This window comes from Corvus hawaiiensis, chromosome 4 (assembly GCF_020740725.1).
Source record: "Corvus hawaiiensis isolate bCorHaw1 chromosome 4, bCorHaw1.pri.cur, whole genome shotgun sequence".
Lineage (NCBI taxonomy): Eukaryota > Metazoa > Chordata > Aves > Passeriformes > Corvidae > Corvus > Corvus hawaiiensis.
Genome location: NC_063216.1, coordinates 17,410,641 through 17,427,809, shown reverse-complemented (window position 1 = coordinate 17,427,809; position 17,169 = coordinate 17,410,641). Strand labels below are relative to the sequence as shown.

Sequence of the window (17,169 nt, the reverse complement as noted above, 5' to 3'; positions counted from 1 at the left end):
CTCTTTTTAATATTTGGGATAGAGTTGTCATTTTACTGCAATTCTGTTTAGCACTCAGGGTAAAGGCTGTCTGACCATAATCAGTGTAACTAAATGCTTGAGGGCAGTAATATGGCATTAATGTGCAGTAGTGGAGAATAGATATACACATATAGTCTTTCTCTGATTCTCTTTAAAAACAATTCCTATTGAATTACAGCTTTCAGCACGATTTATCAAGAGATTATTGTTTGTGGAAGAATGCTACCTTCCTGCTCAAACTATTCCAAGGCTGACTCATATCCTGGTAATTCATTAATACATAACATGATTCCAGTCCAGTAAAGTAATTTCTGCATTATACAAGTCATAAATCCTACAACATCAACTGAAAAATATATCTCAAATTCTCTTTCTAAACACTAATGGAACATTTTGCTTGGCTTCCCACACACATCATCAACAGGAGGGGGCCAGACAGAGCAGTAAAAAGCAATTTGATAGCAGCATACTTTATAGAGTTTAACAGTACAAGAGCTACCATACTGAATGAGACCTGAGGTCAAACTAATCTACTATCTAACTTCCAACAGTAGCCTGTGTCAGAAGCTTCATGGGAAAACAGAAGTGGAATAATCTGTCCCATCTGCCCTCTCCACATTACGCCTCATTGTATTAGAAAGTGATTTAAAGCCTAGATTGTGAGGTTTAATATGCCTTCCAAGAAGCAGCAACCAAAGAACATTCCCCTTTAACTTATGAAAACACTGCTGCAGAGGGGAGAACCGGAGGTGGAGGGATGTGTTTGTTTTCATGTTTCAGCAGACTTAATTGCTACAACCAACACTGCAGATACTATCACTTGGCAAACAAACTTGTACTGGCTAGAGATGTTTTTACTTCATACCTGCGGCATTTATTGTTTCTGGGTATGATCTTGCAACCCTTTTTTCTCACAGAGGCAGACTGTACCAATATTCACAGTCTCACTGACACCCAGTGTAACAGAAAGGATTTGAGAAGTATTCCTTTCATTGACAGTGTAACATGTTGCTTACCCAGTGGAGTATTTTTTAATCTTGATGCGAGAAGCAATATGGTGCTTGTCATAAGCGAGATATTTTTGTAAGGCTCAGTGGTGCAGAATGCCATAGAGAAAATCTGCATAGGGAATGAAAATCATCAGTGACAGGGAACTCATCCCCAATTTTCTTTCTCTGAGCTAGTCTGATTTCCACAAGTATCTCCTCCAGAGCATCACTGTCTGGTTCCTGAGCTACACTGCCCTGGCAGCTGAACCAGCACTGTTGTCTATATATGAAGACTTCACACAATTAAAACACACTTGGACCAGACTCAGCTGGACTGGATGAAAATCAGCCTGTAACAAGCCAATGTATTTTATATGTTAGGGCACATCTGTCCGATGTGGATGGGTGTATGAGTGCATCTAGGCAGGATCCCTCTCCTTCAAGTGTATCACAGAAATGAATGTTGATAGGGGAATGGCCTGAGTCTCTCCATCCCTCCCTCTCATTAACCACCTCTGCATGGGCACTGAATCACCCCGTTCCAGTGGTACAAGGTAACAAGGACCAGCAGGTTCCTTCAGTGTGACAGCACTGTAACTCTGCTCAGTACAGTAGCCTTCTCTTTGATGTACGTGAGAGCAAAATGAATATTTTCTCTGACTGCTGAAGATCTCAAATTACAGCAAATGCACGTGCAATCTCAGGCAAAAGACAATGAGGGGACATGGAAACCTGCTTGCTCCTCACTCCCGACAGCAAACACTCTCTGTGGGATCCCCATTGCCACCTCCCTCCCCAGGACACAGGCAGCAGAGCCTCATGGCTTCCTAGTGCTCTCCACCCATTACTCTTCAGTCCTGACCATGAGGGTGACAACCTCTGAGTATGAGGGTTCAGCTAAAAGTGTATTTTAAATATTAAGACAAAACCCCACTCCAGGCAGTAAAATTTCTGCTGGTGCCCTCTTTATGCCACCTCATCTGGCTGTGAAGCTCTATGTTATTGCCACTTTGGAAAGAAGAGGAAGGCTAAACAATGTTATTTTTATTGAACACTTGCTTTTCTATGTATTTAATGGGGGAAGAAGAGGAAGGAGAGGGGGTAGACCAACAATGCAACTTTCCACCCCTTTTCACTGGAAAGTTGGCCAACCCATGCTGATACATTGAATCTGAGGGGCCAGATGCTCCAGCCCTGACTTCTATGCTCTGATGTGTTTTGTTACCTTAGATGAGTGATTGTGTCCTGTATAAATCAATGCAAGGGCTGTATCCTCATCCTGGATATGTGATTAGGAAAAGACCCGTTGCTTTGTTGGGTTACATGATCAAATGTGAGTGACAGGTCACTGTCATGTAACCCAAGGGTGCAAACCTCTTTGGCTATTTTTTAGTTCTTAATTTGGTTACTCTCTGTAAAACATGGCTGGAGATTCAGTGCTGCTGGTGTGGATACACTGATATATTTGGGATTAAACTGGTCCTCTACATCCACATTTATCATCAACAGTTCCAGACAGAAGAGTATAATGAGATCTTTGTAGCTAATCTTTATGGGCTTCTTTAGGCCAAAAAAATTCCCACAAACACTTTCTATTTGTCCTTCCCTGTATGATTAATCCCTCATTTCATACCCATTTTCAAAATGGAGATACCGTGCTGGGAGATCCAAATCTTACCCTGGGAAGGCAAATAGTGCGTATTTCGTACAATAAGTTCAATTATGGACATTATGAGATGTGATTACCTACCCAGTTAATAGGGCAATGTTTCAAGACCACGCCTGCAGGATCCTTGGATCGCAGACAACTACTGTGTTTTTCAAGGTGTTACTTTTCTTTCTCTCATTCTGGGATGAAAGAAGGCTTCTCCTGACACTAGGCATTGGAAGCCCTATGTAAAGCATCCCTCTAGTAACAGATATGCAGAGACATAAAACAAAAACCAAACCAAAAAAACCCCAGGAAACAAAAAATCAAGAGCTGGACAAGGTTTCAGGTGTATTGCAGGACAGCACTGCAAAATGCTGCCAGTTACTAAGGAAACTGCTTCAATATCTGCTCACAGCATCACTGCTCTAGCCACTACTTCCAGCTGCCCCATTCCACGAGCATCAAGTCTTGAGGAATACTTGGTCTGGAAGTGAAGCTGAGTAGCTGAGGTACAGAGGGACACAAGAAGCACATTTGTTTTAAATGAAAGAAAAGTACAAATATCAAATATGATGGTGTAAATGCTCATATCTTGCAGTGAGAGCAAAAACCACCTCAAATCAGCTGTACTTGGAGCTCTACTGGAGAGTTTTGCAGCTACCCAAATCTAGCAAAAAGTGCCCATAGAAAATCAAGAGAGGAAAAATTCAATTATTCATGAAACAATTGGGCAAATTCTGTTTGGGATTTCCTATTGTAGAAACATGCATCACTGAATCTCCTTTAGACAGACACCAGCACTATCAACAGCAGACTGTGAGACCCTGTGTTCCAGTGCCTGCCTACAAAAGGGTCAACTGCATTTGTTTAAAGTCTGGTAGGAAGGTAGTAAAGAATAACCAACAGTCAAACAGGCAATACTTCAAAGCAAATAAAAAATGCGGTCACCTATGGCCCTAAAGAAGGCCCAAAAAAGCCAGATGGCCCGTGCAGGTATTCCACATGCCCTGGAGGTACTGTTCCCTGGTGGACAGTCATCTCCTTTTATTACAGTGGCTGTATCAATTCAAATGGCTGGAGAGAAGGCAACTAGAGCAGACTTTATCATGTCTGTGATATCATCAAACCCCACTTAAAGCCTACTCTGGAGGCTGTAAGTGGACCAGAATGATGCAAATGCCTTGAGCTTTTGCCCCCTGCAAAAGTTTAAATGCCTCAGAGTAGGAAGATTTGTCTCTTTTTTGAACTGAGGTGGTGAGAGGCAGAGGGTGAGTGTGGATTTAGCATCCCAAAATATTACATGTTGATCACTGGATGTTCCCACTAAAAGCACTTTTTTTTTTTCCTCAAGGTAATGCATCTTTCTATCTCTGCCACTCCCTGGAGACATTTGTAGCAAAGTGTGTGCTATCTCTCACAGTTGTGCTTTGCAAAAAGCAATTCCTAGAGCAGGAAGACAAAATTATTTACGACAGAATTTCGCACATTTTTCTGGGTGCTTAATGAAGCTTGAACTTGAGCAGAGCAGAGAGACTGCTTATTGTTGATTTTTTTTCGAGATCACTGCACAACAAACAGAAACTGAATAAGCAATTAAGTTAACTGGCTCTAAAACTCATACTGGCTGAGGATTAAGGTAATTATGTCTGAGCTTACACACATTCACTGCAGCTTTATTTCATTGCAGCAAGTCTTGCCTGCTTGCTTGTTGCTGATGTCATTCTAGAACTGATCTGAGTTGTTGTCCTTCTATTAATTACCAAAAAGGTTACAAACACAAGCTCTCCTTGCTATAATATAGCTATGTTATTTTTACTACATGTTCAAAGGAGATGCAGACCTCTTTTGCTAGGTTTATACAAACAGATCCAACTGCTTCTTCCTGCACCGAAGAATTTACAATACTTTAGACTTAAGGGATCAATTAAAGTAATACACAATAGATGGGTTTGGTATTGTCATACAGTGATTTCCCTGTCAAAGGGGGCAAAAAAAAAAATCTATTTTTAAGTCTGTGTGAAAAAAGAGACTCTGGGAAAACAGTATCAGTCTCCACAATATTACTGGCAGGGCAGTATGGATTCTTCACCTTCTGGGTTACAAATAAGTTTCCTTTTAAATGGCTGGAATGCAGGGGAGGGGAAAGGAAGGGAACCCCCCCACATTCTCCTTGTCTAACAAGGAGCCACAGCGTGAGAACCACTCCCTAGCAGAAGTAATCTGTGATTGACAATGGTTTTCTTTGCAGCCAGGGCTAAAAATGGTTTAGCTGCAAACAGACAAACGCAGAACATTTTAAGGCTCTTTCCAATGGCTAGGGCTGCTCATACAAGCACTCAAAATGCAGGGTGGCACCAAGAGAGCACCAAGCTCCAGAGTTCCTGAAAAATCAAGGAATTCTCATATCAGGATATGAGCACAAACACAAACACAAAGAATACCTTGTAATGGGCAAACTAGCAGGGGCAGATTCACAAAACCTGGAGGTTTATTCTCTGGGCAGTTCAAGCATTTATATGTGTAATCTTAGGCATTTAGGCAAGCTGCTGTACTTGGCTTCACCCTTCCTGCCTGAAAACTGAAAGAGAAATACTTTCCTCTTCACAGAGAGCATGAATGTGGGGAAGGCACTTGGTATGACCGGGGTGGGAGCTCTGCAAACAACCAGAACAAAGTCTGCGACTGATACAATTTCCCTGTACTCTCAAAGTCAGCTCTGAGGTCTACAATAAAATGAAGGAAATTAGGTGAGGCGTGACAACTTCAGAATTTCACTGGGAATATGAAGGAATTTTATACTGAAATATGTAGAACTGCCTTGTGCTGATATTAATGATGAACATGTTTGGAGATGAATGCTCTATACACTGGGGAGGCCACTTGAACTAAATAGGACCCAGTCCCAAACAATGCAGATTTCTAAGGTCCTAAATGAGTGTTTTGTAAACATGTTGATTAGTAACTGAAAGAAATCTTTATTTTAAAAAATGAAAACCAGAAGAGAAGGGCAGTGTTGACAGAAAGATCATAAATCATGGAAATTCTATTATGAATCAAAACAACAGATGTAACATGAACAACAACATCTTTTATAAACAGAAATTAGACTGTTCTGTTTCACTCACTGGAAAGGCTAATATGCCTAAAATAAATTTCCCTGAATCTCTCATTAATGTTTTACGGTCAGCGTTGACCGGCTGTTACAAAAACCAAAATGTGGATGATTTATATCCCAGAAGAGTCACTAACCCCAAACCACATTTTCCTGACAGACCTGGTATTAATAACTATAACCACCCTGACTATATTCTTCTTGCAGCGGAAGAAGCCAAGTGCAGGTGATTCATACATCGGTGATTTCTTGCTCTATATTCACTTTCCTTCTCTTTTTATTAGCAGGCTTACTGACTGCTTGAGTCACCAATTATCACCTTAAGCACCAGGCAGGAACTAAATTATCACAGTGATCCCTCCACAAAGCAGGCATCACACCATGTTTGCTGGGGCCCAAATACCTCAGACTTCAAACAGGAAATGACTTTGTCCTCCCCATTTCATGGTATGAAGAACCAGAGTTTCTGGATGAAGGAACTTGTCCAGCCCAAAAACTCTCTGGGCTTGCACTAATCTATCTGCTACAGCAACAGATAAACCACAGTTCATCTGTCAATGTATCATGTAGAGGCAAGACTGAGTGCCTGCCCTTCGTCACTGACAGTGGGAAAAGCAGGATGGCCAGATCATGGTTATACTTCCATGTCTGATCACATGAGGGGGAGAAGATCAGCTACTACTTTAGCCCTTGCATGGTGTGTATTGTTACTGGTAACTCTCTCATTCTGCAGCTCTGGCTCGTGACGAAACAAAACTCACTTAACAGTATTTACAGAGCTGCTTCTAGATTCTCACTATCACCACAGAAAACTGATCATTTACAGGGAGCTTTTAAAGCCTACTATTAACCCTCTGCATAATGAACAAGTAAATTCTGCACCAGCTCTTGCCTAACTTTTCCAGAGTTTTTCCCTGCTGTAATAACATTCAGTTCAGTGGTGAAACCTCTGACTGATACCACAGTGAGAGCATGTCATCACACATGAAATTCATGAACAAGGTCTTCCCAACCATCTCTAAATACATCATGAAGAGAACGTTTCTTTTTAATATTCTGTCCCTGTTTTTAGCAGGTAAATCAAAACCTGGCAACTTCCCCGTGTCTGACATGATCCTAACGTGTTATTTCTGCTGAATCATGTTGCACTAGCTGGGCTAATCTCAGCTCTTTCCATCCTGCCCAGCTTGAAGCCAACCTTTCACTAACTCCTTTGTGCCTAATCACACAGTCAGGGTGGAGGTGGCTTCTCAAATGATGGATGGAAGTACCAATGAGAAGCAATGGAAAAATTTTGAATGACACATATATCTTAAGATCGTGGTTTCTCTATTGCAGATAAACAAAGAAACTCTAAAATACTAATGCTGTTTTGGACTTCATAACTTTTACTTATTCAAAACCCATGCAAACAATCATGTATTAATAAAACAGCAATTTCTGCATAAAATTTTAATTTAATTGAATACTTCATCCTTCCCTTTCTCTCTCTATTGATGCATGCTCATCTTTCTAGCCTTTTCCAGGAGTTTTTTAAAAGGTAAAGCTACAGAGTTTAAATGTCATTTCTCCAAAGGTACAGGGTCAGTACTTGGAAATGGCTATGCTTTTAATTAGCCATAGAATACATAACATCAGATGACTTAGATAACAAATCATGACACGCACAGGAAACAATATAAAACACACTTCATTCCCACAAAATGCCACCATTATCCCTTCATAAACAGTTTCTCTCAGGAAAAGGTGAGCTCACAAATTAAATCCTTTTTTTTTAGTTTAAATCTTGCAAACGCTGTATTACAGTCAGTTACTTTAAATGACTCTGGTCTACATAAGATAAGCCTCTGTCCCATTCAGATCATAGCAAATGAGAGGATTTGAACATAAGACTCTTTGCCTGAGGCTATTCCACTATGCCACTTGGATTTTTACACTTCAACAGGACACTGGCATTCCTACTACAAAAAACATTGAAACAAGACATTTCCAATAATCTTCTAATCCCACCTCAGAAAACAGAAATCTCACAGTCATTTTTTAACCTTACTTCCTATAACAGTACAATTAAAACCTGCAGTACAAATGACTTAAGTATAAAAACAACAAAAAAAATCCACTGGAAATGACATCCTCATTACATGAGGAGTAAGGTTAATGAGGCATTACCTTGGCAGGTCCTTTCATCTGTGAGCAGTTTATAGCCTTTCTGGCAGCTGCACTCAAAGCTGCCAACTGTGTTTCGGCAGAAATGGTCACAGCCACCATTGTTTACCAAACACTCATCAATATCTGCAAAGAATGAACAGCAAAAATTTAGTTCATGACAGAAATTCAGTCATTTAGGGCAGAAATACAGGAATATACTCAGATCCCCAAGGAGGCTGCTGTCTCAGTTGGGAACCAGGCTGATCAGATGTGTCCCTTCCCAGACCTATCTCACAAGGCTTACAAGGAGAGCTATGGGCTGAGCTGTTCAGGAGACAGAGGTATTTCTCTCAGAACTGGAACCAACAGATGACCCAAGCTGAGGTACTTTGGTGTTAGGGAACATTCAGGGAAGTTTCTCTGTAGATGGAGTGCTCTGCCTGACAGCAGACTTCAACCTGTGAAGGATGTGAATCTTTTACCTTGTATAGGAACTATCAAAACATAAGAACACATGAAAAATTGAAATAATAACAAACATGAAGTAAAAGATACTTGAATTCTGAAGAAATGCTTCTATTACCCTTACACAAACAAATGCAAGGATACATTTTTTCAGAATGAGCATTATATGCTATTTTGCTGATTATTCAGTGGCACGGTGGCACACAGTGTCACCTCTTTTCATGTGTCAAACTTTTTTCACTTGGTGTAGCAGAAAAGGAACTAACTGTGAGTACACGTGAAGGTTGCTTCTTCAGTTATTCTGAAGGCAGAGCACCTATTGCCTTTATTTGAAAGCCATGTATATATATATATATATATATATATATATATATATAAAAGTATATATATATGTATGAAGGACAGGATCAATGGCTCTTACTTCAAATAATGATGACGAAGTGGACTGATGAACTTGGTAAAACCTCTGTTCTGAATTTCATACTGATGATTCTACTTCGTGCCCCTTTTAACTTCTCCCAAAGGTCTTGAAGAACTGGGAATGACCAATCCCTTTTCTAATCCATAAAAGGTTGTGCAGTAAGTATATAACAGGCCAAAACCCCTCATTTGAAATACAGGGCATCTTTCCATCCTTCCTTGATTATAAAACCATGGAGCCATGTTTATTCGAAAAAGGAAAAAAAAAAAGTACTTTTACTTTTTTTCAGGAGAAGAGCAGTGCCAAAAAATAGCTCTTTTTATGAATACATACAGTGAAGAAGTAATATGACATTGAGCCTTGGCTGCCCACTTCTGGAATTGAAAACGAGATCTTTCAGGAAACTAAATGGAGAGTGATGTTTTCTTTTGAAAAGCTTCTTGCTATAAGAGCTTTGAAACTTTGAGGTAACAGCTGGCCATTTAAAGAGCAAATCTTGAAAAATGCAAATCTAAATGCCAAAAGGTCTAACATATGGAGATGAAAATTTATCAAAACCATCAAGATGATAGTGAATGAAGGGTGTGTTTTAAAAATTATTTGAATTTAGGAGGATTCTTAGTGAAAGTAATTCGTCCATTTTTGGAAACATATGATTCCAACATGGGAAAGTGGCACGGCGCTTACCACATTTCTGCATGTAAAATATAAACAGCAGCAAGAGGAGTGAGGTGGTAAATCTAAAAACTCTTAACAGCTGAGAGGCAAATTCAGCCATCATTTCTAAACAGCACTTTGTTACACATACCCTGACAGAAATATGTCCAGGACTCAAATAAGCAAGAAATTGTTCTTGTTATATTGTTATAAAGGTTTTCTTATGAATTGCAGTTAAGGCAGGGAGATAGGAAATTTGTTCTCAGACCCTCTGAACTAATAGCTCTGCTCATTACTTTTGTGTCTGGTTCTGCAGAGGAGTGGCTTTTGCATTCAATCCAATTAAAAGAATGAGGGTAAATTGTAGGCAGCAGCTGTGGAACGCCCTGAATGCTTTGCACAAAGCCAGCTCAAATCTTTGTGTCTCGGGTAATGAAGTTCCCAAAGTGCTCCAAAATCAGGAGTCTGTTTGTTGTCTGAAGTGCTCCAGTTCTGGCATTTGGCTGGCCAACAGCAGAAAACCCTGGGCTCCCAACCTGATAAATCTGATGAAGAACACACTGAGGGTCACTCTATGTAATACCATGAGGCTGGAGGCAGCAACCCTTTTGGTTTCAGCTGTGATCATCTGCACAGGTCAAGATGGCAGTGAAAACACAAGAATTTTTGGCCCAGTTCCTGCAGCCTGGCATTTCCTTTGGTAGAAGTGATTCCTAACAGCTCTCTAATGTGCAGCTGGGACTGTGGTGTGGGCCTTAGAATGGATCACCACAAAAGGTCCCATCCTTCTGCACAGCACAGGTGTACCTAACTACAGTTTAGCTTGCCCTGACAAAACTGTGGGATAAATGGAATTGTGAATTAAAATTACTAATACATTATGCATTGTAAACACACAGAACAGTCATCCATCATGAAGAAGATATCTTTTACCAGTGATAAGAACAATATGACCTTCGGGCTACTCTGCTGCCTGAGAGAAGTCAAAATTACTTGCAGCCTGTCAAACACCATTCTGGAGTAACGATTGATGTTTTAAATGATGGCCCCTGGATTTCACATGTTAAATTCCAAATTCCAATCTCTTTTCAGGGTCTCTCACGACCATACGGGGCAAAAATGAAACCCTGATGACATCAGAGTGTAGATTTTAGGCTGTTAATAACTGTAATTCCACTGACAATGAAGCATATTAACTTTACACCAGCAATTCTTTGGAATAATTCTGAACCAGGATTTGGGTAAAACCTGGGAGAGTCCACAGGAAAAGAAAGTATTTATTCATTTCTTCTAACTGGAAAACATGACATGACCTTTTGAAACAGGAACCATCAAAACAGAATAGAGGTCAAAACTGTTAGCTGCAAAAACATTCTAAATAACATAAACAGTGCCAGTCTCTGCTTTCACTGTATTTCTTTCCATGGCCATAGCGAGACTGACAAGGCATGTAAAAATTATTTCACTCTGTGGAGAGCAGTACATTGCTGCATTTTACTTGGAAGAGAGCAATATCCAACTGTATGTATCACGTCTAACTGGTTCAGAGAAATTGCAAAAAGTCTGTATCCCCACTATTTTTATTTCCTTGGCTATAAATAACTTGTGTTATGAGAAATATTCCACTGTGTGAGAAGGTGAGGCCCCATGTATCTTTAAACTCACTGGTACCCAACTTTGTCAAGTGCCTCTTTGAACTTCTCAGAGGGGTAAGCATGTCTGCCCCTCATGCAGGGGAAAAATACACAGTGGAAACCCATTGTGGTGTCTCTACCAGCTTGGACATTATTTAGTCAAATATTCCCCTACTATTATTGGGACCGTCTGTGGAGCAGTCATAAACCTGCTGTCTTCAAACATAGTTCTCAAGTGGCTCCTTATGATGCAGGCTGCAGAAGAATAGCTCCAACTTCCCACAGGCTCTGCTGCCCTTTATCCTCAGGAACACAAAAGGATGGAAAGAACTCTATTCCTCCATGGGGGCTGTACATAAAATGCCCTGATGATACTGTGAGAGTCATTTCAGACTAGGAGGTCTGATGGGCTTGCAGTGCATTGGCAATAAAATCCCAAGGGATTTCTCCTAATACAGTAACTCAATATTGTTAAATGATACCTTGCTCATACAAGTTGATGATCTGCTACAAAATACCAAAGGATGTGGCAAGTACAAACGGGATATGTGCAGATATGAAAATACAGGCCAATGAGAAGCCACAGAAGCATTAAAAATTATGGTCAAAACTGTCAGGTGAAGGTGTGGTGTAACAGCCAACTCAGCACTCAAGCCTCTTGTTAGCTCTGAAAATGGTTCCTTCAATTCCCATGCAATTAATTACAAACAAAAGCAAAGATAAGATTTGCAACAAGGAAGCTAACACCTTCTTTAAAGTTGTAATATTTGAAGGGAAAAAAACCCAATTGCAAATATTTGTCTGGAGATGGAGCTCAGCAACACCATCACAAAAGCTGTGCATCTGTGTGAACCCAGAAACAACCCGTGGGTTTGTAAATATAATATAATACAATATAATATCATATAAATAATATAATAGTAATAATAATAATATATAGTATTATTTTTTCTGAGGATCTCAAAATGTGAGGGAGGCAGTGGAATCAGCTTTAAATAAAGCTCTTCAGCTTTAAATAGAAGTATAGGAACTCAGAGACTTTGTGCTAAGTTGCGCAGCTACAATTTGACTCGGCTAAGCAGGCAGACTGTTATTTTTCTTTTCATGATCTTTGAAGGTTAATGGGAATGCCTGCTCCCGTTCCACTTACACTTTTTGAAGCTCTGCTCAGTGTAATGCATGTTTGGAAGGAGCTGGTTCTGATCAGGGTGCATGTATGCACTTGTGTGTGCACATATAAACCCACAGAGATTTGCCTCACTGCATACAACCCAGGGAACAAATTAAAAAGTAGGGATTTTAGGTAACTTAGAACTTAACATTTCACATAAGCTGCTTAAAGGCAACTGAAAGGGTAATCAACATGCAATCTGCACTTAGCTGTTGAACAATGATGGAGATGGAGATTTCCAGAGCCTCATCAGAGGCGGAAGTGAGGATCCTCCTTTCGATGGCTGGACAAATATTTGAACTGATTGTGTCCGTCTAATCCTTTGCAGATTTAAAATGCTACCTAGCTCCAGGAAAATAATATACTCCCAGATCAACCTAAAATAATTACAGAAACTTTATAACCTTCTTGGTTTTAATAATGAAAGCCAGCATGTTGGAATTAGTAATGCTATTACCAGTGTATAGTGGACATCAATATAAATATATTTTCTTCAAGGTGGGCTGGTTCGCTAGTTCTTTTTATTCCCTGATTTCCTAATTTTTCCTTGCTTTTCTTTCCTTGTTCTTTCTCATGGTTTTACAAATCACCATCGTCCCCTAAAAACTGGAACTAGTGTTGCCTTGTTGACACAGATATTAGTTCCCTGATGCACACAGACCACAAAGTACTTTATAAAGCAGCCACAAAACTTTTTAACCCCATGCCAGAGGTGGGGAAATAGAGGAACAGAAAAACAAACTAACTCATCCACACTTGAATCCAAGCCCAGTGTACAACTCAGCAGGTTACCCTGGGGTGCCAATCCGGACAGGCTTGCACAAAACACCTTGTACTGCATGCTGTTCTACATCACAAATGTTACAGAGCCACCAATGCTCAGACTGAAATTATTTTGATATTTGCCTGCCACTTCTCAATAAAACTTGTAAACTCAGGATTAAGGTAAGCATAAGCTACCAGGCTCCACTTGCAATACTCTAGAAGTAATGTTCCATAGCATCTTAAATGCATGCCAGGGATATAAGGCAGAAAGATAACTTCAAATCCCCAGATTCATTGAATCAGTGCCACTATGAGAAAATCTAAATAAACGTAGAACACAGGCTCTGCTGTTCCATCCAGAAGCATCAAGCCAGCTGTTGTGTGGTTAGTTTCCAGGGAGCTGTAAGTCCTAGTTCCAGTTTTGCAATGGATTTATCCAACATTTGGGCAAGGTGTAACACTTCCCTGCTTTACGTCATCTTAAAAATTGGGGATTGGCAATTATCACTCGGTATTTTCAGGACCAATACTTTAAAATGCACTATTATTGAACAAGGTGTTATGAATCCAAGTCATTTGCTGTCAAAATTTTTAAGTCAAATTACAGTTGTTTTTAATTTCTGGTCTGGGCTTCGGAATGGTTTGATCCAGCAGCAGGTTCCATGCTGGTAGCACTTTGCACTGGAAGATTTTGTGAATGTCTGCAGGACTGTTAGGGCCATGTTTACTTTAGGAGGTACAATTGCTGTTCCACCACTCTACCTGAAACTGCACAGTTCCCTGTCTCTCACGTTTCAGGGAGGAATAATTCTGTTTATGCAGTGCCTTCTACTTGAGGATTTCAAAGGCCAGCAGCTTATTATCTTCCTTACATTAAACCTACACAACACTTCTGCAGGAGAGATACATTTAATTAATTCTTCTTTAACAAATGTGAAACTGAGGCAGGTAGGATAGTGTGTGACTCGCCTGCATCAGATAGCTACAAAATGAAATAAAGCATATATTATAGCACCTCTAATTTGAGTTCTGTGCTTCAACAACATCCTCATTTTCCCTCCCACAGTGCTAATTAACTGTAAAGTATGATAGTCATTACTGACTATCTGGAACTGAAGTTCCACTAAGTAGCAAATGAAGACTCTCTGTTTAATTAGCTTTATAGCTAGGTTGTGGGACAAGGCATTTTCCTAATTAACAGGATTAAATCTAGACTGGGCAGACAGGAATGAGTGTAATTAAAATTTAATCTCCCTCATCCTGAAAACAGGCTGCCCACAAAATAGAGAGCTTTGTGTAAATGCTCTTAGAGCATGGAAAGGTTGAGGCAGGTTTCAACACATTTCCCTCATGTCACTTTCTCAATTTTCACCTGTTATCTTCGCAATTTCACGAAGAAACCTGTCTTCCAACACAGATGGTAATCTGTCACATATGGATTTAGGTGTCAGCTATTCTCCTCCAGGACATATCCACTCTGACATTATCCACCAACCAATCAATAAAAGAGTCTGCCAGGCTGCCAAGAGATCAATCACCTTGTAAAACAAACATTATGTCCTATTATTTTCTTATTACAGTTAATTAGATTTATAAAACACAAAAACCTTTGCAGGTGAAAAACTCAGAAATGCTGTCATAATAGGTTAGGCCCAGATTTCTCATTTGTAAAAGGGAAGGGATTTACTAAATCTAATGTGAAAAGAAAGAATTTTCATTTAAAAATTTTGCTGAACACTGAATTCTTTTCTAAACTTAAAAACATGTTAGTGCAATGCTATGAACCCAAACAGTGCAAGCTGTCTGAGGCTGTGACACCAGAATGTGAAGGGCACTGGAGACATAAAGATACAGACTGATAGTCTTTTACTGTCTAGGCTGAGCTAAATGCTAGAACTACCCCTCCTCCCCACGGCCTCCCAGCCAAAAGAACAGATAAACCTCACAGAAATCCCAGGAAATAAAACTACTTTCCTCCTCCTGTATAATTTTATCAGTCAAAATGCTTTTGTCAGTCAAAATGCTTCTTATAAAACACTGGAGAGGAAGAAATGAGTGTGCTGTTAAATCTCCCATGTGTACTTGGGGACACCAAAGAATGTCTCTCTGTTTTTCACAGAGCATGTGGAAACTACAGGACATCAAATTCTGGGAAACTTGGCTGTACCTGTGGCCATGTGAGTGAGGACAGGCAGAGCTGGAGGCTGTGGGTAAAACAGTGGGAGAAAATTGTGCAAATACATTGGGCTGACTGCTTGCCTACCTTAATTATTCACACAGCCACTACCACCAGAATAATTCCGTGTGTAATGTAATTATTCACACAGCCACTGCCACCAGAATAACTCGATGTGTAATGTTTATGCGGGAGGAGCTGAGGCAGAAGAACTAAATGGGCTGCTGCAGGTTAATAACAAGAATAAAAGAGTCAATTCAGTGTTTCTTAAGGAGTAAATCAGACAAAATTGTGGGGCTGACATCCCTGGGCATTTTCTCTCTGCTAGGTGTCACTAAAAACAAGGCCTGGCTCTTACTCTATTTAATTTTTCCATATAGGCTGAATGGAGAGCAAAGGGGCAAGTGAGCTAACTGCACTACTGGACCAAGGTACAAGAATCCCTAGATTTAGTGTATTAACTCAATTTACATTTACTCATGGTTGTTTTCATTTACCCCCTTGGAATTATTATCTGCTCAGGAAAGCTCTGTGCTTATTTCCAAGAATCTCAGTTTGCTTCAAGGAAAGTGTTTGTTTAATCAAATAAAACGGGTATTAAGGACAGTTAAAGGTACTGATGCTCTCCCTAAAATCCCAGTGAAACTGTGTTAGGTTTCCTGGAATAAAGCTACTCCTTCTGAAAGGGGCACTTGAATACAATTAGCCCATGATAATTTTAATAGCTCTTAATGAATCAAAGAAATTCGGATGCTGACCAAAAATTAACCCTCCAAATTTTTTGAAGACACTGCTTCAACCAACCAGGGATCTGCTCTGTACCAGGGAAGAGAGACCCATCACTGAGAGCAGGATCTAGTCATATTAAAAAAAAAGAGCTGTATTTTATGATGAAAAAGGCAATGATAAAAGAATGAAAAAAATACTGCAAGTTTTGAGTGTTGGGAGCTATGATTATGTGAGTAATCAACTCCCAAGTCACAGAAAGCACAGCACACTTTTCCATAATATACCATGCTTGTTGATCCTCAGGGGGCTTTATATTGTTGAATAAATGCAAGGTCTTTTCAACAACTGAAATGCAAAATATGACCCTCTGAAGCATTAATTTAAAGGATTTGGCATTTTCAAAGGGGAGGTTCACGAAGACAAATAACAACTGCAAGTTTCTAGGGAACAGGGATATTGCCTAGTCATGAAAAAAACCCTAACTTAGTACACATGAATTTATTTTGTGGGGATAGATGGAACCCTTGGGAGGGAATGAAACAGAATGAGTTACATGGCAGCTGACCCAAGTCTGCAATTTTTTAATGGAAGATAATTTGTTATATTATATTTGTCTGTCATGAACAAGTCTACAGCAGACAAATGAATTGTATCTCTTTGAGCCAAAAAAACACCAAACCCAAGGCCCAACTGAAAACCTAAATGGCAATTCCCTTAAAAACAGGGAAGGGGCAGTGAAAGTTTCACACGTATTCTGGGTTAGATAAATTTGCAGCAGCAATTAGAAGGATTCTGCTCTCCACTCTCTCTCTCTTTTTTTCCCATTCCATTTGCTTCTTTCTGACAAATTTTCAACAGTGTTGGTATCTAAAACTTGCATTCCCTTTTTTTTTTTTAATTAAAAAATCATGGGTTTATCATTTGATTTTTCATCACTGTGGAACTTCAAATGTCTCTATGAAAGCCTGAATCAATTATGTCTCTAAATCAAACAGTAACATACATACTCCTCAGTCAGTGTCCAATTGCTCATCTTTTCTGGTCCCCACACTAGGCTTCTGACCACTTCCACCTTCCACCAAGAGCTTTCTCCGTCTTTTCCTCCCTCAAGTCCCACTCATTCACTCACTTTCTGCTGGTAACCAGCAGCTTTTTCCCTCTCCAACATCTCTTCCACTATTTATGGTTTTACCACCAACTCTGCTGAGCCTTCTCCTCGCTCAGATACTC

At 39.9% G+C, this 17,169-nt stretch overlaps 1 protein-coding gene across 2 annotated transcripts in view; it reads right to left on the bottom strand.

The window, feature by feature from the left end:
- SCUBE1 (signal peptide, CUB domain and EGF like domain containing 1) overlaps nucleotides 1–17,169 on the bottom strand; it is a 194,866-nt gene that overhangs the window by 39,533 nt on the left and 138,164 nt on the right. For both annotated transcript variants that reach the window (XM_048301601.1, XM_048301602.1), the window contains one exon: nucleotides 7,943–8,065. In XM_048301601.1, the coding sequence (XP_048157558.1) occupies nucleotides 7,943–8,065 (123 nt within the window). The remainder of the gene's footprint in view (nucleotides 1–7,942; nucleotides 8,066–17,169) is intronic.